The sequence below is a fragment of the Equus quagga genome, chromosome 12, assembly GCF_021613505.1.
Source record: "Equus quagga isolate Etosha38 chromosome 12, UCLA_HA_Equagga_1.0, whole genome shotgun sequence".
Lineage (NCBI taxonomy): Eukaryota > Metazoa > Chordata > Mammalia > Perissodactyla > Equidae > Equus > Equus quagga.
The window spans coordinates 100,217,083-100,242,181 of NC_060278.1; the positions used below are offsets into that span (position 1 = coordinate 100,217,083).

Genomic DNA, 25,099 nt, shown 5'->3' on the forward strand with positions numbered 1-25,099 from the left:
AGGAGGCTCTGGGGGTCTCGGAACGGAGTTAACAGCAGGGTGCCCCTCGGACAATCGTGGTGAAGATGAAATGAGAGCACGTGAGGAAAATGCCCAGCACAGCCAGTGCTCCATAAATGTCAACTCTGTTAGCTGCCTTATTATTCCCACCAGCTGTCACAGTGCCAACCCATCTCTGGCCCCAGGAATCTCAAGAATTCAGTCCTGGAACCTAGCAACTTCTACTCTCCCCTCGCTCACTCTACCCACAGGCCTCCTTGGTGTTCTGCAAATACTCAGGGCCTTTGCACCTGCTGTGTCTCTGTCTGGACAAATCTTTCCTCCATTATTTTCGTGTCTCCCTCCCTTCAGGTCTCTTCAAATGTCACCTGCTTGGTGAGGCCTTAATTGCCCCCTCTCTAAAATGTCACCACCCCCAATATTTCACTTCCCCCTTTCTGCTAGATATTTGTTCCAAAGTGCCTGCCACCATTCGGCAAGTGAGATATTTCCCTTATTGACTGCGTTTACTGAAATGCCAGCTCCTTTTTCCTGTCTTGTTCACCCCAGGGCCTACAGCAGGGACTGGGACAAAGGTGCTCAATATGTATTGAGCCTGGTCCCTCATTTTATAGGTCAGGCCCAGAGAGGTCAAGGTACTTCCCCAAGGCCACACAGGGCAGGGACAGGGGCAAGCAGAGGGAGGCCTAGGGAATTTGGAGAAACCAGTCTGGCCAGTCTCTCCTTCCTCCACTCCCGGCCCCCACAACTCAAGGTCAGGAGGAGATAAGACTGCAGGTTTGGGGCATGAGAAAGCTGTCTGCAGATCCCCTCATGGCTGTAAGTCAGAGAGTGAGGGACACCTGGGGAAACTAGAAGCAGACAAAGACGGAGTCTCCGTGGAACGGGGAGGTGGCGGTCCCCGGGGGAGGCTCGGAATGCCCGGGTATGATCTGGTTGAAAGCTGGTAGGGTTTAAACTTGAATGGGCAGAGCTGGACACCGAAGGAGAAATCTGCGAATCCTCACCCTCACTTCCCAGGTGATGAGTCTGAGGACCAGAGAGGTGAGGCAGCTGACTCCAAGACTCACAGGAAAGGTCAGCCTACCATGTTAACGACAGGGAGCGCCTACTGTATGCAGGCAAGGCACCAAAGCACATGATCTGACTTCCTCTTCCCAGCGACACTCAGGAGCAGACAAACTTTGCCTTGTCCCCATTTAGAGGTGAGGAAACTGAGGCTCAGAGAGGGAAAGTCGCCTGGCCCAGGTCACAGAGCTAAGAAGCGGAGTCAGGATGCCAAGCCCAGCCTGCCCCAGGGAGCACAGGAGGTTTTATGTCCACAGGCTGGATGTTTTAGGAACAGGGTGAAGAAACCATGGCAGCATGGGCCAGGTACCAAGTCAGGTTTGAAAAAAAATCACACACACAGCATGGACTTGCAACTCCCGAAAGGCCTCTGGGGATCTAGGACTCAGCGAGAAAGCAAATGGCCCAAGGTCACGCAGCCAGTTATGGCTGAGATGGTATGCAAACCCAGGCAGGTCAGGGCAGAAAGCCAAAGGTGGCGGTGGACCCATGCCCACCCCAGGGTGGGGCTGTGCACCGTGGCTGTTCCCTGGCGAGAGGAAAGACGTCAAGAATGTTTGACAGAGCTCAGCGTGATGGTGACATCCAGGCAGAGGGGCATTCCACAGCTCCCAGTCATCTGACTATGGAGCTCTCACAGGCACTTCCTTAACCCCTGGGGACATTTGGCTCTCCTGGGGCTGGGCAATGAAGTTCCCGAGGCTCACGTGGAAGTCAGAGAGGGGGTGAGGCTGGTGCTCGAGGGAGCATAAACGGTAGGCACAGCGGAAGGAAGCCGGCGATCTTGGCCTGAGGGCCGAACCGGAGCAGGTGTCTTTAAACAGCAGTCTGGTCCGGGGAATATGGGGGCTCCACCCCAAAGTCCCCGTGGAGGTGGCCAATATATGCACGTGGGGGAGGGGCATGGGCTGGGGTGGCGGCTTGTGTATGGGAGGAGCTGAAACCGGAGGATTTGCCGTGCCCTCTCCACCTGGGACTTCTGAGTACAGCGTGCGGGCGATGCTCCTCACTGCGGAGGGGGAGGAGCCAGGAGGACGGGAGGGAGGGCATGGTGGTCTGCAGCCGCTGAAGCTATAGCTAGGACGGGGCTCTAGGGGAGGGGCGTCTGGGGCACTCGGTAGCTGGGGGCTCCCGATTTGGGGTTCCCAGAGCAGGGGGATGACATGCCCAAATTTAGAGGGTGAGATCACTGTTTGCAGCACAGGGTCCTAGCTGGGGGCACAGATGGGGCCCTAGGGTGTGAATTTCGGATCTGGGGAACCTGAGACAGGGTGTGATTTTTAACGGGCTGGGGACAGTGCATGTTGCCGAGGGGCTGCCTCCGGCTTGGACCAGGTCCTGGGGTGGGGCTCCCTCGGTCTAGGGGCAGTCTTTGCAGGCGCGGGTGCCCCGGGGCTAGGATCCGGATCTGGGGGTGCGATGGGAGCTCTGTGTGTGGCCCAGGGACCTGATATGGCAGTTCCTTGATGTGGGGACTGTCTTTGCATCCAGAAAGCCCCGGGGCTGGGGTTCTGGCTTGGTCTTGGAAGGGGTTCTGGGGTGGACTTGGGGGTGCTATTTGCAAGTTAGAAGCCGAGGCTGGAGTTCTGCGGGGCCTGAGGCTGGGGCTCCGATCTGCGGGACCCGGGGTCGCTGTCTGCAATCTGGGCTGGTGACGGCAGGCCCGGAGGGGGGCCCGGAGGGGGCCCGGAGGTCCTACCTGGCGAGTAGAGCGCGGCTAGCTCGCGGGCCCCGGCATGCTGCGCGCCCCAGCGCCGGCCATACGCCGCCTCGTCCTCGTCGAGCTCTGGTTGCTGGCCCGGCCCATCCTCGGCGCCCGCCATGGCCCCTCGCCAGGTCCGCCCGGCACGCTCCGCTAGCGCTGCTGGCGGCGGCGGCGGCGGCAGGGCCGCGGAATCGCGGCGAGATCACGCCGCCCAATGACTGCCCAGCGCCGGGCGCGGCGGCGGCGCCAGCAGCCGCCTCGCCCGGCCGCGCGTCACAGCCAATCGGGGCCCGCGCCGGGGCCGCGCCGGCCAATCAGCGACCGCCGAGCCGCAGCCAACCGCGGCGCGCGGGGGGCAGGGCCACAGCTGGGCGCAGCTGGGCGCGGAAGCGCATCTCTGCGGGCCGCCCTGCGCCCCCGGGCCGGCCCGGCCCGGTCAGCCTCCCCGAGACGCGGCCCGGCACCGCCCACCATGGGCTCGGCCGCTGGGCCTGCGCAGTGGGCCGGAGTCGTGCGCCGCCGCGCCCAGAAACGGGCCTGTTTTCAGCCCGCACCGCCAAGCGCCTACTGTGTGCAAGGAGCGCGAGCGGAGGGCGCCGGGCCGGGGGCAGGGAGCCCTCGCTTGGAGGACTCTTTGAATAGTGCTCCCTAGCTGGGGCCGGTTTGCGCTGGGCTGCCTTATGGAGCCTCACCGCCTGCAGAGATGACGAGGACCGTGCGTACACCTACTGGGTGCCGGCTTGTGCTGTGCGCCCTGGGGAGGAGAAACGTCGAGCCTGACCCCCAGGAGCTCCTGTTCTCCCCAGGGAGAGGACAGTAAACCGATGAGAATGACCCTAAGAGTCACTGTAAGATTTGGTGAGCGCTTAATATCTCTTAGGCCGGGGGCCAAGCGCTAGACAGCAGCATCTTTTTACTCTGAGTGACCCATGAGGTTGCCTCCTCGGAGGCCCCTCCTCCAGTCACTGTGACGTCACCCTGTTTTGTCTCCAGAGCCCTTGTCTTGGGCGGAGAACTTGCAGTTCATGTCCCCCCACCAGAAAACAAGCTCCTGAGGGCCGGGACTTGCTTACTTCCCGGCTGAACCCCCATGTCCGTATCAGCATGGGGCGCGTGGTAGTAAGAGCTTGCGGAATGAATGAAGGCTCAGCCCAGCTCTTTTACTGTCTCAGCATGTAAATAACAGGGGCGGGGCAGGCTTCTACCGCAGGTTTAGCTGACTACAAAGTACACAATTGCTCGTATAAATTCCATACAGTGTCACCAAATGGGAGCTGCTCTGGAGGCCATGGAAGGACCCAGGAAGTGCCTGAGGGGGAGCTGGGCGGGGCGGGGGCGGGGTGGGGGGGGAGCTAAGAGCTCTTCTAGAATGTCTTTTAGAGGCTCCACCCTGCCCTGGTTTCCTGAGGATTTAAGCTCTGGATTCCTCAGCTGCTAGGAAAAGCTGGTCACCCACGTCTGTTTCCTGAGTGTTCCTGCCCAGGGTGGCCACTGTCCCCACCCAGGCCCTTGCTCCCTCCCTGCTTCCTCCTACACCTCCTCCCGGGAGAGAAAGTTGGCTGTGATGACAGGGACAGGTTGCAGTCCAAGTCCTGGTGGATTCTGGAGAAACCGGCTGGGTTCGTGTCATTCATTAACTTACGCAGCTGGATTTTCAACCCGGGAACTTAAGGCAGCTTGCCGTGGTGGGGACTGGAGCTCAGATTGCAGGGAACGCCGTCCAAAGCCCTCTGCTTGTGTCTGAGACCTCCAGGCTGGCTGGGATGGCCCACAAGGCTGGCGTCTGGAGACTCCCTAGTGGCCAGCACAAGATGGGTAATGGACAGACAGACTGCCTGAGATCATTCATTCATTCACTGAGCACAAATGGACTGAGCACCAACCTGGCCCAGGCACTGTTCTCGGGAAACAGCAGCAAACATGGTAGAGTCTCCTGGGAGGTGAGGGTGGGGGTCAGGGAAGGCCTGTTCAAGAAAGTGACATTTGAGGGCCAGCCCGGTGGTGTAGTGGTTAAGTTCGTGCCCTCCACTTCACAGGTTCGTGCCCGGGTTCACCGGTTTAGATTCTGGGTGTGGACCTACACACCGCTCATCAAGCCATGCTGTGGTGGCGTCCCACATACAAAATGGAGAAAGATTGGCATGGATGTTAGCTCAGGGCCAATCTTCCTCACCAGAAAAAAAAAGAAAGGAAGTGACATCTGAGCCAAGATCTAAAAGAGATGGGGGAGCCAGTTGTGCAAATATTACCTGGGGGCAAATTGTTCCAAGCCAAGGGAACCGCAAGTGCAAAGGTCCTGAGGCAGGAACATGCTTGCCATGTCCAGGAAGAGCAAGGAGGTCAGTGAGACAGGAACTAGGTTAGAGAGGGGGAGGTGGGAGGAGGTGAGGTCAGAGGGCAAGAGAGAAGGGGCAGAGGGGGCAGGGCCTTGGAAGGGATTAGAGAATCGTTGATTTTTACTTAAAATGAGCTGAGAAGTCTCTTCCCTCTAGAGTTCTGAATAAAGGAATTACACGACCTGATTTATATTTCAAAAAACAATTTTATTTTTAATATGTAGGACATTCACATGCTTTGAACATTAAAATTATATGTATATTATTTCACGTAATATAATGGAATCATACAATATATGGCCTTTTTTTGTCTGGCTTCTTTTACTTAGCATAATGTTTTCAAGGTTCATGCATGTCATAGGACTTCCTTTTTATGGCCAAATACCATTCCATTGGGTAGACGGCACTTTGTTCGTACATTCAATTGATGGACATTTGAATTGTTTCCACTTTTTGGCTGTTGTAAATAATGCTTCTATGAACGGTGAGGTACGAGTTTTTTGTGTGGACATACGTTTTTATTTCTCTTGGGTCTCCGTCTAGGAGTGGGATTGCTAGGTCAAGTGGTAACTCCGGGTTTAGCTTTCTGAGGAGCTGCCAGAGTCTTCCCCGTGGCTGCTGTACCATTTTACGTCCCCACCAGCAACCTAAGTGTTTCGGTTGCTCCATATCCTCGCCAACATTTGTTATTTTCCGTGTTTTTGGTTATCACCATCCTAATGGATGTGAACTGGCATCTCATTGTGGCTTTGATTTATGTTTCCCTAATGATTAATGACCGTCGAGCATCTTTTCATGTGCCTATCGGTCATTTCTACATACTTTTGGAGAAATGTCTCTTCAAATCCTTTGCTCATTTAAAAATTGGGTTATTTGTCTTTTTATTGTTGAATTGTAAGAATTTTTTGCATATTCTGGACACTAGACTGACTATTTTGGTTGTCTTCACTTGCTAGTGTCTTTTGATGTACAAAGAAGTTTTCACTTTTGATAAAGTCCAACTTATCTGTTTTGTTCTTTGTGCCTTAGGCGTCATATTTCCCTGTTCTTTTTTACAACTTCATCGTATTCCACTGTGTGGCTGGACCATAATTTATTTAACTAGTTGCTTATTGATAGACACTTAGGTTGTTTCCTGTCTTTGGATGTTATAAATCTTTTACATAATGTCATTTTTGCATGTGAAGGTAGGTCAATAGGACACACTCTTGAAGTGGGATTGCTGTGACAAATGTTAAATGCTTGTCATTTGGTTGATATAGACAAACCTGTTGGTAGGTAGGTGGGTAGATAATGCCATTGGAATCATATACGAATTTATACTCCCACCGGCTGTGTTCTAGAATACCTGTTTCCCGCAGCCTTGCCAACAGAGTGTGGCTATTAAAGTAAGTAAAATTAAAAATTCAGTCCTTCAGTTATTCTCAAGTGCTGAATAGTCACATGTGGCCGCTGGCTAATGAATTGGACGGTGCATATGTGGAACATTTCCACCATCACAGAATGTTCTACTGGGCAGTCTGGTAAAGAATGTACAGTGACCTTCACTTTACATTTTAATAGGACCCCTCTGGCTGCAGGTGGGTGATGGCCTCAGGGACTGTGCAGAGGCCGGAGACCACGGAGGCGGTGACTGCGATAGTTCCGGTCGGAGAGGATGGAGGGCAGACCAGGGTGACCACGGAGGTGGGAGAAGTAATTGGCTCTGGATGCATTTTGAAGGTGGCCAAGATTTGCTGGTTGGTGGGGTGGGGGGTGATGGAAAGACAAGTCGAGGATGACCCCCGGGTTTCTGGCCTGAGCCACTGGAAGGATGGAGCTGCACTGACTCAGCTGGGGAGGGACAGGGCAGGAGCAGGTGTGGGGGCGGGGAGACCAGGCGTCCTGTCTTGGGCATACTGCATGTGAGATGCAGGTTGGACGTCCCAAGTAGAGATGTCAAGTGGGTGTCAAGTCATTTTTCTGGCCTAGAGAATGACATGTGATTTTGGTCACCAAGTTAGAGCAAAGCCAGTAAGGAGAGAACAGGCAGAATCACACACCTAAGATGGAGGCTGACAGATAGAAATGGCATGTAAGAAGACAGAGTGGAGTATATGAGGAAGCCATTTGGTGTAAACCTAATTCGGCCTGACCTTGTTTTTCCAAAAGGGCCTGATTGTGGCTGTTGAGCACGCATTGTATATCCCCTTTAAGCATTTCCTATGGCAAGAACAAAAGGCCTTAAGATAAAGGTGCAACTCCTCCCACATTGGCATTTCCTTGAGGATAAGCATCTCTCCTAGGCTAGGAACTGATTGCTGTGCTCACTTGTGACCACCCAGCTCACCTGTGACCACCCAGCTGGAGACAACAGACCTGCTCCCTGCTGTGTCCATCCATTGCTGTGCCGACAGAGCGGTCTCGTGACTATTGTAAAAGGGACTTTTCAATCATATGTGAAACATGGTCTTTGAGGGTATCTAACCACTCCGTACACCCCACTTCTTTGGTTCCCTTCCTTCCTTGGGGAGGGAAGGGCCCGGGCTGTATGGTCCTCACATTTTGGCTCAGAATAAACTCACCCCAGTTTTCATTTACAGAGTGGTCATGGGTTATTTGCATCGACAGGGTGAAGGTTGAGAGCAGTGATGGGCAGTGGGAGGGGCTCAGCCTTTGAGGTTGGGGTCTCACACTGTGTTTCTTTTCTTTTTTTTTTTTCTTTTAAAGATTTTATTTTTTTCCTTTTTCTCCCCAAAGCCCCCTGGTACACAGTTGTATATTCTTTGTTGTGGGTCCTTCTAGTTGTGGCATGTGGGATGCTGCCTCAGCGTGGTTTGATGAGCAGTGCCATGTTCGTGCCCAGGATTCGAACCAAAGAAAAACCAACGAAACACTGGGCTGCCTGCAGCGGAGCGCTCGAACTTAACCACTCAGCCACGGGGCCAGCCCCTCACACTGTGTTTCTGAGCCATAAGGGTCCATTTTCCTTTCATGAAATGGAAGAAATACTCTTCATAGGTTTGTTTTAAAGCTCACAGTGAGCACAGTGAGAGGTGGGCTACCTGGTAGGCTGGAGATGCTGCAGAAATGTTTGTCAGCTTCCCCGTCTGTTTCACTTGACTAAGAAGGGTAGGGGGATGAGGTCCGCACCCTCACCTGACATTCAAAACCCTGCTAATCTGGGCCCTGCTGACTCTCCAGCCTTGTCTCCTGACATCTCCCATTGTCAACCCACTGCAGGGCCTTTGCACTCACTGTACCTGCTTCCCGGTGCATGTGCTCTCCAGAGATCATGCATTTTGACGGTGGCCAGGATTTGCTGGTCGATGGGATGAGGGGGTGAGGGAAAGAGAAGCCCCTTCTCCTTCAGGTCTCTGTTCTCTAGCTCCTCCTGGCTCTGAGACTCAGGCTACAGAGCTGCCGGAGATGGACACTCCCAAGGTGTCACAGTGTTGGGAGACAGATCCCCCCATGACTTGCCTCAAATCGTGTTGATCTGGATTGCCCCATTCATTTACTCACCAGATCTTTACTGAGACCTGCTGTGGGCGGGCTTCTGGGTAAAATGCTGGCAGTACAGCAGTGAGCAAGACAGATGAGGTCCCTGCCCTCACAGTTGCAAGAGGGACAGATAATAAACAGATAAAGATAATTAATGTCAGGGAGGGACCAATGACGTGGAGAAATGAAGCAGGGTGCAAAGCTGGGTGGAGAATGACAGGGAGTGCTTCACTAGATGGGGAAAACGGAGGGAGTGATGGCAGAGGGGATGAGAGCAGACATGCATGGTCAACAATAATGACCAGCATTTATTGAGCACTTTCTGCCTGCCAGGTCATGTTACAACCTCACTGAATCATCACATTCATCCCCCAATGGTTGCTGAAAACAGCACTGACTTATTACTTCTCACAATCTGTGGACTGGCCGGTGGCTCCTCTGCTGCTTTCCCCTGGGCTCATTCATGCAGCTTTGCTGGAAGGTCCAAGGTGGCCTCATTCATACGTCCAGCAGCGGGTGCTGGTTGTTGGCTGGGGCATTGCGGTTCTGTGGGTGGCCTCTCAACCTCCACAAGCTAGACTGGCCTTGTTACGTGGCATTCTCAGGGCAGCATCCAAGAGTTGTAGGCTCAGAAGTCTCATAAAGTCACTTCCTCTCATTTTTTGATCAAAGCAAGTCAAAGACCAGCCTGGAGCCTCCTCATTCCTCATTGGCTCCTTGCAGCACATGCCCGTTCTTGGACCAATCATTAGCAGGGGGATAAGATTACCCCTAGACCCATCAGTGCTCTCAAGGACCCGGGGATGGGGTGTCTTCCCCCAGGCACCTGGGCTGATTGGGGGGGTGGGGGAGTTGCCATTGCTAACCACTGTTAATGTTGGGTGGAATTCCTTTCCAGGCATTTTACAGACCCAAAAAAATGCGAAGGGTCTTCCCAGCCGCCAGGCTTACACTGAGAACACTTTCTGGGATGTTCTTGGGACTGTGACCTGAATGGGGACCACGGATCCTGGGCAAAATCATGCAATGACTTTCCTCTTCCTAGGAGCAGGTGGGAATAACAGATTAAGACCATGGTTTGTTGTGGTTTTTTTGCTGAGGAAATTCGCCCTGAGCTAACATCTGTGCCAACCTTCCTCTATTTTGTAAGTGGGTCACTGCCACAGCATGGCCACTGACGAGTGGTGTAGGTCCACCCCTGGGAAGTGAACCTGGGCTCCCAAAGCAGAGCACACCACACCTAACCACGAGGCCACTGGGGCTGGCCCCAAGACCATGTTTTAAAAACTAGGATGAAACATAGGTGATTCAAAAAAAAATCCCTTTTTAAATAATTTCAAATTTACAAAAAAGTTGCAAGAATAGCACAGTAAACTTCCATCTCTCCTTTACTCAGATCCCCCAATTGTCAACATTTTGCTACCCTTGATTTATCCTTCTTTCTATGTGTAATTTTTCTGAACCATTTGAGAGTCAGTTATACACACAATGTCCTTTTACTCCTAAATAAAATACTTTAATGTGCATCTTCTGAGAACAAGAACATTCTCTTACATGACCACTGTGTAGTTTTCAAAACCAGGAAATTCAACATTGATACAATGTTATAATTTTTATTGTCTATATCCAAATCTTGCTAATTGTCCCAATAATGACCCACAATCTTTATGCTTTTTTTTTTTTTGAGGAAGATTTAGCCCTGAGCTAACATCTGCTGCCAATCCTCCTCTTTTTGCTGAGGAAGACTGGCCCTGAGCTAACATCTGTCCCCATCTTCCTCTACGTTATACGTGAGACACCTACCGCAGCATGGCTTGATAAGTGGTGCGTAGGCCCGTGCCCTGGATCCGAACTGGTGAACCCTGGGCCACAGAAGCAGAGTGCATGAACTTAACTGCTGTGTCACCGGGCCAGCCCCTAACATCTTTATTATTAAACTGATGACTACCAAGGTCATTGTACCCATTCCAAAGACATAAAACATGCACCTTCCCAAAGAGAAGAAAATCAGTAACATCCACAAATCTGCTGAAAGAATTTGTATTTAGGGGCTGCCGCCGTGGCCGAGTGGTTAAGTTCACATGCTCTGCTGCAGGCGGCCCAGTGTTTCGTTGGTTCGAATCCTGGGTGCGGACATGGCACTGCTCATCAAACCACGCTGAGGCAGCGTCCCACATGCCACAACTAGAAGGACCCACAGTGAAGAATATACAACTATGTACCGGGGGGCTTTGGGGAGAAAAAGGAAAAAAATAAAATCTTAAAAAAAAAAAAGGAATTTGTATTTAGAAGTCCCGATTGTAGGCGCTGTACAGCTAAAGCACTGGTTCTTAACTGAGGATATTTTGGGCCCCCGGGGGACATTTGGCAATGTCTGGAGACACTTGTGGCTGTCACACCACGGGTGACATGCTCCTGGCTGCTGAACATCCTGCCGTACACACGACAGCCCCACAAACACAGGGTTCTCCAGCCCCACATGACAATCGAGCTGAGGATGAGAAACTAATCGGTCAGGAAACTGGGGAGAGACGCTTTCCTCTGTTGCACTTGGAGCACCCCACGGATCTAAATTCACCCCCGCAATTCTGCTGCTCTCAGGCTGCCCTGGGAAGCCCCACTCCTACAGGCACAGGGAGGCCCAGCCAAGTCTGTTTACAGGGCTCCAAACTGGAACCAACCCACATGCCCCATTAGGAGAAGACTGATGGAATAAAACTGTGCTTGCAGCTCTTCCCCCGACTCTGCCGCTCTTCTGTAAAATGGGGCTGGGGAGGGGGGATTGGAGGGGTGCTAGGAATCCTGGGCCCAGCTGCTACTTTGCGATTTATGTGCATAACTCCTTCTGACTCATGCGTGATTGATGCATTAGGATTCTGTGCTGACATGTCTCGGGCTTTTATTGACAAGTCTGGCGGCTGCCAGAATGTCTCTCCACTGGAATCGAAGGGGGGGCTGCTGCCGAGCCACCTTTGGCCCCTGAGGGCCCAGCTCAGGGTCTGGCTCATTTTAAAAGCAACTGCCATTTCTTTAGTGCCAGCTGTATACCAGGCTGAGTGCTGAGGCTGCTTTGTGACTCTCGCGCTCCCGCACAGGGATGAGCACATTTACTCTCTTGCTTCCGTTTTATAAAGGAGGAAACTGAGGCTCAGAGAGGGCATGATACGCAGCTGGGGAAGGCGGAATTGGGATTCAGACCTAAGATGAGTCAATTTCCAAAGTCCACGCTCTTTCCAGTCTGCTGAATCTTCTCTGTGCGTTGTAGGCGCTCAGAAAATGCGTGAGTGGCAGAGAACAGACAATATATGCATTGGTAACAGTACCCCTAGTTTTAGCAGAGAACATGGCTGCCCAGCCCTGTCAGTTAAGGACTGACCACCGTTTCCAGCCTCCCTTGCAGCAGTGTAGGACATCTGACTAACTCTGGCCAAAAGAACGAGAGGGGAAGTGGCACAAAGCATTCTGGTTTGTGTCCCTAAATGGGTTGAATTCTACTTCCTTTTCTATACTTCCCACTGGCAGGAATGTAGACGTGATGGCAGTGCCAGAGCAGTTACCTTGGACCATGAGGTGGAAACTGCCGGTTGAAGATGGAAGAGCAGCTGTAAGATAGCAAGAATCTGAGTCCCTGATACCACGAAGCTGATGTGGGCTCGGCGAGCTGAGGAGTCAGAAGAAAGATTTCTTGGAGTCTTAAGGTCTGGTAGTAGTGCTCTTTTATTCAGAGAATAGCATGGCGACAGGACCCATGGGCAGTGAAGAGCTGCAATGGATTGAGGGCAGGGCTAAATTTATAAGGTGTAGGTGTATGAGTTATCTCTTTACAAGACAAAGGAAAGATCATGTAAAAAAGTCATTAAAATGGTATCAGTGCAGGTGGGGTCTGGTTATTGGGTGGTCCTATAACTTTGGATATGAGTCAGGTCGAATCAGTTCAGGATGTCCTATGCTTCCTGGAGGGTGATATAGATTGACATGTAGGCCAGGACGCCTTGGGCTTCTCTCCCTGGGGCAGCCTTGATCCTCATCATGAAATCCTCCCTGAACCCATTTGGCCTGGAAATCCTTTGGCGATATGGACAATGGTCAGTCTTCTGTAACTACTCCCGGCCGTACAAGGTCGTAGAGCTGTCCCTAAATGGGGACCACAGGGGTACAGGCAGGACGTTCAGTGGACTGGAAGGTTGCATCCATGGAGTCCAAGGCTGACAAGGTGTACAGATCCCCTGGAGATGAGAGAATCATTTGATGAGAGGTGGTCCAGGAGGCGAAACTTTGTTGACATGTGGAAGACAATGAAACAGACAACAAATTATAATAGGAAATACAAGCAATGTGACTAACCCAATGAATGAGGCTTTGATAGTAGTCCAGAGACCTGGACCTGACCAGGAGTCCAACCAAGCATTTAGGGACAGGGTGGGGTCAGACATGGATTTAATTTGGTGGCTCATATCAGATAGGAAGCCAGAGATATTTTGATGGTAGTCAGGAATATAGACACAACGTTCAGTTTTTGTAATGGCACAAGTGCCCCCCCGTGCCACCGTCAAGACATCCAGTGCCGTTTGGTTTTGGAGGACCCCCTTACGCATTTGGGATACTTCTAAATCGAGCAGTGAAAGGCTATGTTGTGTATCGTTTAATGCCTTCATGCTAAGTTGGCCTAGGGCTTCCATGTGCCAGATGACACTTTGAATTCCTAATTGGGGAAGGAAAATTGAGGCAAGGTGATCACATCAGTGGAAGACAGAATGGGTCCAGCGTTGTCACAGCTTGGGTAGGTTAGCAGGAGGAGATATAGTAAATGTAGTTCTGCCTTGCATCCAGACGAAGCCTAGGGTGCATTGTCCAAGCCATCTAGGCGGCAGCCAAGGCCATAGGTTGGAGCCACATAGCCACTGAGTGCCATTAGGGGCTAACCAATGTACGCTGGGCCATCTATCCCAGTCAGTCCCAAACCAATCAGTATTTCTTAAGGCTATGATATGAGAACACACATAATGGGGAATTTTCCCCATAGGTCGGGTGCTATTAGGCCACGTATCACAGGTGTGATTGGTTTGTTCCCAACATAGTGGCCTTTTGACTGGGTTGGCCACTAGTAGGAGTGAGCCAAATATATTCGTCCCAAATTTGCTATAGTCCATCCTGTGTGTATCGATAAGTTGGGGACTTTACCTTAGGAAACTCATTGTTTATGATCCACCTGTGACAAGGCAAATCTAGTTAGAATTTGGGCAGTAGAGTTGAAGGAAAAGGTTTGATTGTGGCCAGGGAACTCCCAGGTATCAGAGACGGATGGCCACAAGGAGACATTATGATTAGTAACAGATGAATCTTGTAGAAGAGAAGAGCTGGAATCTAATACCCATGAATGTGTACTATAGCTTCTACTGAAACAATTTTTCTCTCTAAAATCACCCTCATTTTTACAAAAGATAGCCAAATTAAGATTAACTGGTTTGCAAAATAAGTTTAGTTTCAATAAAACTTGGTCCAATTATTTACATAAGTGCAGCAAGAATTGGTCATATAGGCTCTTTTAAATCTGCTTTGCTGGATTTTTTTATGAGGAATCTCAGATTGAACTTTCAAGGCCTCTTGAGGCCAGGAAAGCCAAGCCAAGGACTTGCCATAAGATTTTTCCTGCAGTACCTACAGATTTGGGTGGACTCCTCTCTTCGAGGTCCCCCAAAATATTTGGGGTTCCAGGCACCTGCCAGATAAGTCACCTTCCTTGCTTGCCAAGTAATATTGTTGGAATCCCTGTAAACAAGGTACCAGGCCAATATTTCCAGGTGGCTTTATTCCAGAAAGTCACCCTTTTCCCCTCAAAAGCTGTTTTGTCATATCTGAGCCTATATGTTTCTCTCAAATATGACATTCCATTCAAGGCCTTGGTTATATAACCAATGTTTCCAAATGTGTCCTGTTATAAGGAGAACAGATTCTTATTGAACTTATGCAAGTAACTATACTGCCATGAAATAACCATACTCACTCACTAAGTTTCCAAAATCTGGAGGGATCTGATAGGGAGAAAAAGATAAATGTTTCAGTTATGCTCACAAAGGTATAATTTCACCAAATTGTTACAAGTCATAGCATAAGAGAAAAGAGAAAAATATTTCCTTAAATCTGAGAAAATGAAACAAAACATCAAGAAATCAACAATATTTCAAAAAAATTCATAAAAAATTATAATCATCCTCATCAGTTCATTCAGTCTTATATAATTGATTCTTGATCTTAATCTTCTGTTAGCAGATTTATGAGCTTTGTTTCTCTATTAGAATTCTGTAATTTCTTACCCAGTTCAGTATTATGATCTGAAAGTTTATCAGAAAAGTGTTTTCTGGAATCCTGTGTCAGAATCCTTTCCATGAATTTCTCTGAAGATGAAACATATTTGCAAAGGCAAAAAGTATCAGAGTAAAACAGCAATAAACAGCAACCATCTGCAAATGATGAAAGACTCAGAAGGGCAATTGACAAAGAAACTTGGCTACTTCTGTGATGTACAACACTTCAAGATAATAACTGGAATTATAGCTGACAACCAGGACAGATCAGAATTTTAGGAATGCTATATAATTTTAAAACATTTATATTCATAACATTTATCCACATAATACCACCTAAGAAAGTTTATCATCACTTATTTGACATTGCTTCCCATGTAATTTAACATACCAAATAAGCCTAATAAGATTAGTATCTTCCTTCTTATAGGAAGAGAGAGCAAATTTCTTTGAGAAGTCTCAGGGGCCCTCTGAAAATCCTCGGAGAAATTCTCTTCCTTCTTCTGGGTCAAAAGAAAGCTTTCATTCAGGGTTTGAATATTTTTTTGAGGGAGAAGCTTATCAAAAATATCAAAAGGTTTTAAAACACTTGCTCAAATAGGAAACAACACTCACTATGAAACAATGCTTGGGTATCTATTCAAAATGACAGCAGAAACAGTAAAAAAATCTTAATAGAGAGACCTCAGTCCTTCTGAACACAGGGAATTATTCTAACAAAACCTAGATTTTCTGTCTTGTAGGTAGACTTACTCAAAGAAACACCTTTTATTCCTCTTTATCAAGAGCAGACCAAAAGTTCAAGAAAATTATCCTTTTGAGAGAGAAAACCAAATTCTAATTCTTGTGCCAGCTTACTTTTTATATTAAAACTCATTTACTTAATTGGATTTACTTTAATCTTAGCCAACTTGAACAGACGTAAAACTGTCTCAGATCCTCTCTTTCACAAACCTTCTACAACTTTCCTTTTACATTCAGAATTTGTCCCATGCTTACTTTCTTCCCTTCTAGTACTTTAGGACAAATTTATCTTTCTTAACCCAACAAACGAAAATACCTCCATTCTCTATACCTTCTTTACTGAAAACATATTTTACTGTCCTTGTATATAGAGCTGTTTTCATTATTAATTTTTAGTAGCTTTAATTACATATATTAATTAGAATTTTTAACCTTTACAGACCCTAGCAAAAAACTAAAAACTAAGCAACTATGACATGTCTTTTATATCAGCATTCTAACACTTTTCATAATTTCTAGAAACATGCTACTTCTTAGTAATAAAACACAAGGTGTGTTTGCTAATGGACCCAAACATCCTTTAGCCTCTCTGCAATAAGATGCCAAAAGTAGCAATAATGTTTCAGTGTTCTATCCTATCCAAAAATGACCCAGATACTCAACAGATTTTTATCATTTAACTTAACTTGGCAAAACTCTAAAGTTTGTTACCAAAAAGAATTTGGAAGCTGTTTGTTCCCAAGTATACAGACCATAAAACATAATTATTGTACCCAAAAACTCTTGCCCATCTTCATCTATCAAAATCACTTGTTTCCAACAATTATGTTCAGATTACCTATGAAAACTTCATGATATATTAGACAAAATTAGCTATCATTTAAAACTATTATTTTGCTGATGGATTTGTAACAGACAACATGAGCTTATTCGACTAGTACACCCAGGCTACATGTCCGCATCATGTCCAAATACTGACGACTCTGAGGACATGCCTATTTCAACCAAACCAACAAACTTAAATAATTTTTCAGTTACCAAAGATTAATTCACATCATGTTAACTTGAAAAACCCTGGGTTAATTTCTACTACATTTAGAATTGATGTAAGCACTTACTTTAAGCCAATTAGAGCTCTTAATTTTGGAAACCGGGGTAGGGGGAGCTCCCGGGGTGGAGCCTTTGACTCTTTAAAGATTCCTTTGTTTCTCGGTTGCAAAGCTCAAAAGGAACCCAAAATGGCCACTATAACTTTAAGAGAAATGAAAGAAAAGGGTCCATTACCTTGACAACCCCCTGAACCCAGGGCAGCATCCTACCCATCATTCCTCCTGTGGGGTTCCTATAGCAAGGGGTAATGGGGGCGTCCCCCAGCATTGCATCCCTTGTATACTTTCCCTATTATGCCTGGTAGTAATAGGTGCCTGGTGAATGGTCCCAGAGATAAAAGAAAAATAGAGAAAAACAGTGAGGAATTTTCCGCTGGTCTGGGGGACATTTTACCCAATTACATCCTGGAGCCGTTCTCCCAAGAAGGGGTTCCCATATTGAACCAAAGTTTAAAGTTTGGTACTTTCCTTCAACTGGAGTCCCGGTTGGGACTTTCCCGCAGTTCAGAGTGTGGTCAGGAACCATAGGGAGGGATACCCATCCAGTCTTAGGAAAAGAAACCTGCCACGGGAGTCTTGGAGATTGGCGACTGTCCTAATGACTTAAGTGGTCACCCCTGCCCATGTAAAATTTATATTTTAGAATAGGATTAGGAAGGAATGGATTAATTCATTCTTTATCACCCTCAGGCTTAAGGTATTGATTCTTTTCAGGCTGAATGCCAAGATTTGCCCCATAGAGTAGCCATGGGCAGCAAACGTGGATTGATACAGCTGTCTGAGAAGGTTTCCGATGGAGAAGTGAATTTAGATCCATCCTCGAAAAGAGAAAGGCACAAAGCAAAAACGGTACTTACCAGAACTTGAGCTCACAAGCCGGTGAAGCAAGATCCCTGTACGGGCCACCAGAAATGATGTGGGGTCGGTGAGCCAAGGAGTCGAAAGAAAGATTTCTTGGACTCTCAGGGTGTGGCAGTAGTGCTCCTGTATTCAGAGAATAGCATGGGGACAGGACCCACGGGCAGTGAAGGGCTGCAATGGGTTGAGGGCAGGGCTAAATTTAAGGCATAGGTATGTGAGTTATCTCTTTACAAGACAAAGGAAAGATCATGTAAAAATGTCATTAAAATGATAGCAGTGCGGGTCGGGTCTGGTTTTCCTGTGGTCCTATAATTTTGGCTATGAATCAGGTCAGGACGTCCTATGCCTCCCAGAGGATGGCAGATTGGTGTGTAGGGCAGGATGCCTTGGGCTTCTCTCCCTGGGACAGCCTTGATCCTCATCAAAGCCACCATCCAGACCTGCACTGCTGTCATTCAGATTGATGTGAGAGGGGAAAACTAACTGTTTTCGTGTCTAGGAGACACTTGTTGTTTGAGCCTTTCTTACAGCATGGAGCCTGCATCTCGCCAGTGCATCTCTTAAATAAACGTATGGATGAGTGCATGACGGGGAGCCGTGAGGTCCAGCCCTGCACCTGGAAAAAGGCACAAAGACCACACTCAAGCCTGGGTGGAAGCATCGTCCAAATGCAGTGGAAAAATTTATGGCCAGAGGAACTAGTTCCAAACCTGGCCCTTCTCCTCGCTTGCTGTGTGCCCCTGGATAACCCACGTGCCCTCTCTGGGCCTGACACTCCTTGGTTGCAAACCAGGCTTAGCAAATTCATGGACTCTGTGCAATTTAAAGATTTTCATTGCTCTTTGCAATTCTATTTCTAGAAATCCATTCCCAGAGAAATTCTCACCTCACACCCCATGAACACAGGTACAAGGATGTAGCTTGGTTTGTGGAGTAAAACCCTGGAAATATCCTCAAAGGTGATTAATTAAACTGTGGCACATTCATGTTCTAGAGTGCTAGAGAGCTGACTGTGGCCGCGAGGAATTCTCTGGTGACACTTGCTGGCACAGAATGACACTGCAGCCCAGCTCAGCAAGGCACTGGGAATTTCCAGAACCAGAGAGGCTCAGGGTAGCTGTGAGGATGGTCTGGGAAGCCATAGACCAGGGGGAGGTTTGGGAGGACGGCTGAGGCAAGGTGACTGGCCAGGGTGTGAAGTCGAGAGCAGAGACCCGGGTGTGAACTCTAGCTTCACCACTTCCTAGCCGGCAGAGCTTGGGCAGATTAGGGACTTTCTCTGACCCTCAGTCTCTTCTTCTAGAGAATGAGATGTCTGATGAGGATTCAAAGAGAGAATTCATTCATTCATCATCTATTGAACCAACACTGAGCCCCTCTGATGTCAGTGGTTGGTGAGAGTCTCCAGGCACTGAGGGTGCACCAGGACCCGGTCCTGCCCTCATGGGGCTCTCAGTCTAGTGGGGGAGACAATCAACAAGTAAACGGGCAGACAAGGTAATTTCAGGTACTGATGACACCGTAAAGGAAAATAAAGCAGGGGATGGGTCTGGGGGTGGAGGCACATTACAGACAGGGGCTCGGGGAGGGCGTCTCGGAGGGGGTGTGAGCAGAGGCCTGAAGGAGCTGCATCTTGGAGCACAACATATAAGACGCCAGTGGATGAGCCTGGCACATAGCAAATCTCAATAAACGCTGGGTCATTGTCTCATCACGCGGGAAAGGAATTAAAGGGAGACTGGAATCCGTCTCCTGGGGTCTGAGGCAGGCACGAGAGTGAGAAGATTCCCGGGGCCTGGAGGGGGAGAAGCAGCCCCTGGACCGAGCGGCCCCAGCTCTGGAGGCCTTGCGCAAACAAGTGTCTAAGCCTCCATTTCGTCCTTCGGAAAACAAGGCCAATAATGCCCACCCTGTGATATTGGGGGTTGTTACGGGCTGAACTGTGTCCCCCCAAATCCATGTATTGAAGTCCTAGCCCCCAGGACCTCCAGTGGGACTGTGTTTGGAGAGAGGTTTTTGAAGAGGTGGTTAAGGTAAAATGAGGTCATGAGGGTGGGCCCGAATACACTAGGACCGGTGTCCCTGTGAGAAGAGGAGATGAGGTCACGGGCACACACAGAGGGATGACCTTGTGAAGACACAGGGAGAGGACAACCATCCACAAGCCAAGGAGAGAGGCCTCAGAGGGAACCAATGCTGCTGACACTGATCTTAGACTTCCAGCCTCCAGAACCACAAGACGATAAACTTCCATGGTTTAAGCTGCCCGGTCTGCGGTCCTTTCTTATGGCAGCTGTGCAGGGGAGTACGGGTGACGTAGGACACAGGCACACAGGGCCCTCGAGAGAGGCTGCCCTGGAGCCCGACTCGTGAACCCTCAGCATCTCTGCGGACTCCAGGCCAGTCTCGAGATTGCCGCGGTTGCTCTGAAGCTGGGCCCAGTGTGCCTCTGGATTGCCTAGCCTTGGGGACCCAGCTCACTTAGTTTCTGCCCTGCCCTCTGGTTCATTACTCCATCAATCCACAAACTTCACGTGGTGCCCCTGCGGCCATTCTGTAAATTATGGCGTGGCGGGTGCATCAGCTGGGGTCCAGTCTGGAAAGCGGAGATCACTCTGGGCATTTCAAACAGAAGGAATGGCATACAGGGAATTGCTTATACAGACGATGGGAGAGCTGAGACGCCAAAAAGGCAGGATTCGGCACCCTGGAACGGGCCACAGCCGGAGGCCAGAGGGACAGAAGGAGGCTGTGGTGTCACTGGATACAAAAAGCCAGGGCTGGAACCACATGGGGGCTGCCTGGTGGGAACTGGGACCAGGAAGGGAGGGCCTCTTGGGCAGGGGCTGGTGCTCTCTGTCCTCAGAGCCATTGCCCACCCTTCCTCCATTCTTCACTGAATTACAGAGGGGCTGACCTCTGCCGGCTGCATTGCCCAGACTCCGGGTCGGCTGACTTCCCATTGGCCAATAGGTGGCCCTGATGGGAGACAGGAGGCTGGAGGAAGGGAGAAGCAGAATATTTCTCCCTCTCTTCTGACATCTTGGGCTGCATCTCCATCAACCGTGGTGTCTCCCCCAGGGCTCCAGCCCCTGCAGGACAGTCCACAGTGCTTCCAGCTTCGCAGAGTGACCACAGGGCTACTGTAATGTTACCTCCTCCTGCCATCCCTCCAGCTTCAAGGTGGCAATGGCTTTCTGCTGAAATCTCTGAGCTGCTTCACCGTCTCTTGTTTGGCTTCTGGGCCCCTCCGTCATCTCGGTACCGCGTTCTCTGCTGGAAAGTCTGTCTGTGTAAACGCTCAGTGGTTTCCTTTCCCGATATGAGGAAAGGACCTGAGAGCTAACTGGCAAGCGGCCAGCCCAGAAGGCCTCTCTTGCCCCTTTGTCCTTCTTACAGATAAAAGCCGGGCGGCCTGCAGATGGCAGAATCAGCTGGGTGTTAGGGATCAAAGGCTGGCCCTCGAGTCAGGCAGGTCTCCTTTTGTCCTAGCTCTGCCACTTGTCAGCTCTGTAAACTTCAGCAAGTCACCTCCCCTCCCAGAGGCCTCAATTCCCTCACCTGTCTCGTGGGGATAAGGATCGTGCCTTCGACTCAGGGTTGCTCTGAGGATTTGATGAGATGTGGCATGGAAAGAACTTAGCCACAGCCTTAAAAAAGAATAGGAAAGAGGAGACTTGCCCTACAGTGGTCGAAAGGCATGCCCCATTATAATAAAGTCAACGGGGTGCTGGCACAGGCAGAAACAGGTCAGAAGCAGAGCAGTGGCCCGAAGCAGGCCCTGGACATGTGAGAACTAAACCAGTCAGGCAGCCCCACAGCCCACCTCGGAAAGGACAGCCGTTCGGGAGATGGCGTTGGGGAACCGGCCTCCATAAAACTGGACCTTTACACCACACTGCAAACAAAGGCGGACTCTAGATGGAGCGAAGACTGGAAGTGGAGCGCAAAATTATGAAATTCGCAGATGTTATAGCCACATAATGGAATACTCTTCAAGCCATAAAAAGGAATGAAATTGTGACACATGCTACGACATAGATGGACCTTGAAAACATTATGCGGAGTCCAATAAGCCAGACACAAAAGGACAAATATTGTATGATGCCATTCATACGAGGTACCTAGGATAGGCAAATTCACAGAGGTGGAAAGTAGAATGGTGGTTGCCAGAAGCCAGAGGGAGAGAGAATGAGGAGTCATGGTTTAATGGGAACCGAGTTCCTATTGGGAATGCTGAAAAAGTTTTGGGTACAGATAGTGGTGATGGCTACACAGCACTGTGGACGTAATTAACGCTGCTGAATTGGACACCTACAAATGGCTAAAGAAAATATTATATACATTTTACCACACCCACAAAAGGTTTACCCCCACCCCAAAATTAGTAGAAGAAAAGTCAGAAAGTATCTTTCTGCCTAGAGGTGAGAAAGAACTTCTTAAATCAAATTTCAAAAGCACGACTGTAAAGAAAGCCACTCAAAAACGGTCAGGGAATTTGAACGGGCATCTCTCCAAAGAAGATATACAAATGGCCAAAAGGCACACGAAAAGATGCTCAGCATCTTTAGTCATCAGGGACATGCAAATCAATACCACAGTGAGATACCACTTCACACCCACTAGGATGGCTATCATATACATATAAAAAAACAAAACAGGAAATAACAAGTATTGGTGAGGATGTGGAGAAATTGGAAGCCTTGTGCACTGCTGGTGGGCATGTAAAATGCTGCGGCTGGTGCGGAAAAGGGCATGGCAGCTCCTCAAAAAGTTAAACAGAGAATTACCATCTGATCCCCAATTCCACCTCTCGGTATATACCTAAGCAAGTTGAAAATGGACTCAAACAGCTACTTGTACACTCGTGTTCATAGCAGCATTGTTCGTAATAGCTAAAAGGCAGAAGCACCCCAAATATCCATTGACAGATGAGTGGACATACAAAATTCGTTACATGCATACAGTGGAACATTAGTCAGCCTTAAAAAGGAATGAAATTCTGACACATCCTACAAAATGGATGAATCTTGAAAACATTATGCTAAGGGAAATAAACCAGACACAAAAGGACCAATACTATATGATTCCACTTCTATGAGGCACTTAGAAGAGTGAAAGTCACAGAGACGGAAAGTAGGTCACAGGTTTCCAGGGGGTGGGGGTTGGGGGGCTCTGTTTAATGGGCACAGAGTCTCTATTTGGGATGATGGAGAAGTTCTGGACATGGACAGTTGTGCTGGTTGCACATCGTGAATGTATTTAATGCCACTGAATCATACCCTTAAAAACAACCAAAATGGTAAACTTTGTTATCTATATTTATCTATATCACAATCAAAAAAGCACAAAAGTTAAAAGGCAAAAAACCATTACAACAGTTATTTTGATTACATCCAAATTAAGGAATTCTAGCCAAAGGATGCCATGGAGGAAGCAAACAGATGTCAGAGTGTGAAGATATTCATTGCCTAAGATTGCAAAGCTTAGAATATGCAGGAAACTTGCAAATAAACACCAAAGAGGGCCAGCAGCCCAGTGGAAAAAGGACAAAGGATGAGAAGAGCAATTTACTGAAGAGGAAAACCACAAGCTGTGAAGAAGGCTCAAACTCACCCGTCAGAGGAAATGCAAATGAAAACAGCCAGGAGACGTCACTCCACACCTAGCAGAGTGGTAACAATCAAAAAGTTGGGTAGCACGCAGATTATGGTTTCAGAATGGCATTCTGCACGGAAAGGAACCAGGCTGGGGTACGAGAAGCTGAAATGGAGCCTGGAACATCTTATTGTGCCAGAAAATATGGAAACGATGAAAGAACACAGGAGCCACTGAAAGGAGCTTACGCTGGCCAAATCTGGGTCAATTTGAGCACCAAAATAAATAATGGTATGGATGGAGTTACAACCCATGGATAAAATAAAGTCCCTACAGATATAAATGAATAAATAAATGGGGGCATGGTGTCCACAAATCCTTCAACACTCTCCTATGTTGAAATGAGAAGAGTTTAGACCTACTGGGTTACATAAAATATATTACTAAAATAGATTTCACCTGTATACTTTTCTACGTTTTTAAACTGTAGCTATTAGAAGATTTAAAATTAAACATGTGGTTCCCATTGATGGCTCACAGTATATTTCTCCTGGGGAGTGAAGCCCCGACCCCAGCTGAGCTTTCAGATAACTGTCACCCCAGTTGACACCTTGACGCCCCAGTTGGCAACTTCTGAGAGACTCACCTCGGAAGCAAGAACCTTCCAGCCAAACCACTCCTGACCCACAAAACAGTGATAAAATGAACGATTATTATTTTAAGCTGCTAAGTTTTGGGGTCATTTATTACACAGCAGTAGATAGACTGAAGCAAGCATAGGAATGGATGTTAAAATCAGTGGGTGAAGGCTGAGGAGTACCAGGATATTTAGACAGTACATCTCCCCGTAAGATACTTATTCACACAAAGAGAACAGTAACGTGACAGTGGTGAAACCTGGCGGACGTCACCTTGACCAAGATCACTATTAGCGTCACCAGTAACAGGACAAACAGCTCTCGGGTGTCTCCTGATGGCGACAGACCACTGCTCGGGTGGTTCCTGACAAAGATGCATGGTCTGTGTCCAACCACGAGGAGACTTCAGACAGACTCACGGGAGGGGCGTTCTACAAAATAACTGGCCTGTCCTCTTCAGAAGTGTCAAAGTCATTAAAGAGGAGAGACTGAGCAAGTGTTCCCAGTTAAAGGAGACCAAGGGGCTGGCCCGTGCCGGGTGGTTGGGTTCGTCTGCTCCGCTTCGGGGGCTTGGGGTTTCGCTGGTTCAGATCCTGGGCGTGGACATGGCACCACTCGTCAGGCCATGCTGAGGCGGCGTCCCACATAGTAGGACTAGAGGGACCTGCAACTAGAACAGACAACTATGCAGTGGGGGGCTTTGGGGAGAAGAAGGAAAAAAAAGGAGATTGGCAAGAGATGTTAGCTGAGGTGCCAATCTTGAAAAAAAAAAAGGAGACCAAAGGGACAGGGTTCAACATTTGTTTCTCTGTCTGTACAACTTACATTCAGTGAAATGCACAAATCTTAGGTGTACTTTAGATTATTTTTGGCAAGTGCATCTCCCTGGGTTATTCAAACACTCTTTCCAAGATATGGAACACAAAGTGGGTTGAATTGTTTCCCTCAAAAAGATATAGTCAAGTCCTGACTCTTGGCACCTGTGAAAGCGACCTCATGTGGAAATAGAGCCTTGCAGATGTACCCAGTTAAGATGAGGTCAGGCAGGATTAGGGTGGGCCCTACATCCAACGACAGGTGTTTTATAAGGGAAAAGAGAAGGCGATCTGGACGCGGACACACATGGGGGAAGAAGGCCACCGAAGACAGAGGCAGAGCCTGGAGTGGAGCAGCCCCAGGCCAAGGGTGGCCGGCCCCCCCAGGGCTGGAGAGGTGAGGAAGGCTTCTTCCCGGGAGCCTGCAGAGCGGGCAC

General features: G+C 48.8%; 1 protein-coding gene and 2 long non-coding RNA genes across 5 annotated transcripts in view; 1 reads left to right on the top strand and 2 right to left on the bottom strand.

Annotated features, from left to right (window-relative positions):
- The window catches only part of PEDS1 (plasmanylethanolamine desaturase 1), a 23,396-nt gene extending 20,361 nt beyond the window's left edge, over positions 1-3,035 (bottom strand). For both annotated transcript variants that reach the window (XR_006891216.1, XM_046679734.1), the window contains exon 1: positions 2,768-3,035. Coding sequence is in view for 1 of the 2 variants with exons in the window: in XM_046679734.1 (XP_046535690.1) it covers positions 2,768-2,891 (124 nt within the window). In the remaining variant the exon portion in view is untranslated. The remainder of the gene's footprint in view (positions 1-2,767) is intronic.
- LOC124249005 (uncharacterized) lies at positions 1,478-22,171 on the top strand. 2 transcript variants are annotated; one of them, XR_006891217.1, is made up of 5 exons: positions 1,478-1,823; positions 6,673-6,795; positions 9,491-9,643; positions 12,115-12,290; positions 18,142-22,171. It is a non-coding gene; the product is annotated as an uncharacterized LOC124249005 (long non-coding RNA). The 2 variants fall into 2 exon arrangements; XR_006891218.1 differs by lacking the exons at positions 9,491-9,643; positions 12,115-12,290; positions 18,142-22,171 and adding an exon at positions 7,395-7,672.
- LOC124249006 (uncharacterized) lies at positions 12,531-17,718 on the bottom strand. The gene is made up of 3 exons (XR_006891219.1): positions 16,760-17,718; positions 14,597-14,987; positions 12,531-12,818 (listed from the first exon to the last, which is right to left on the bottom strand). It is a non-coding gene; the product is annotated as an uncharacterized LOC124249006 (long non-coding RNA).
- Positions 22,172-25,099: the final 2,928 nt, after the last annotated feature.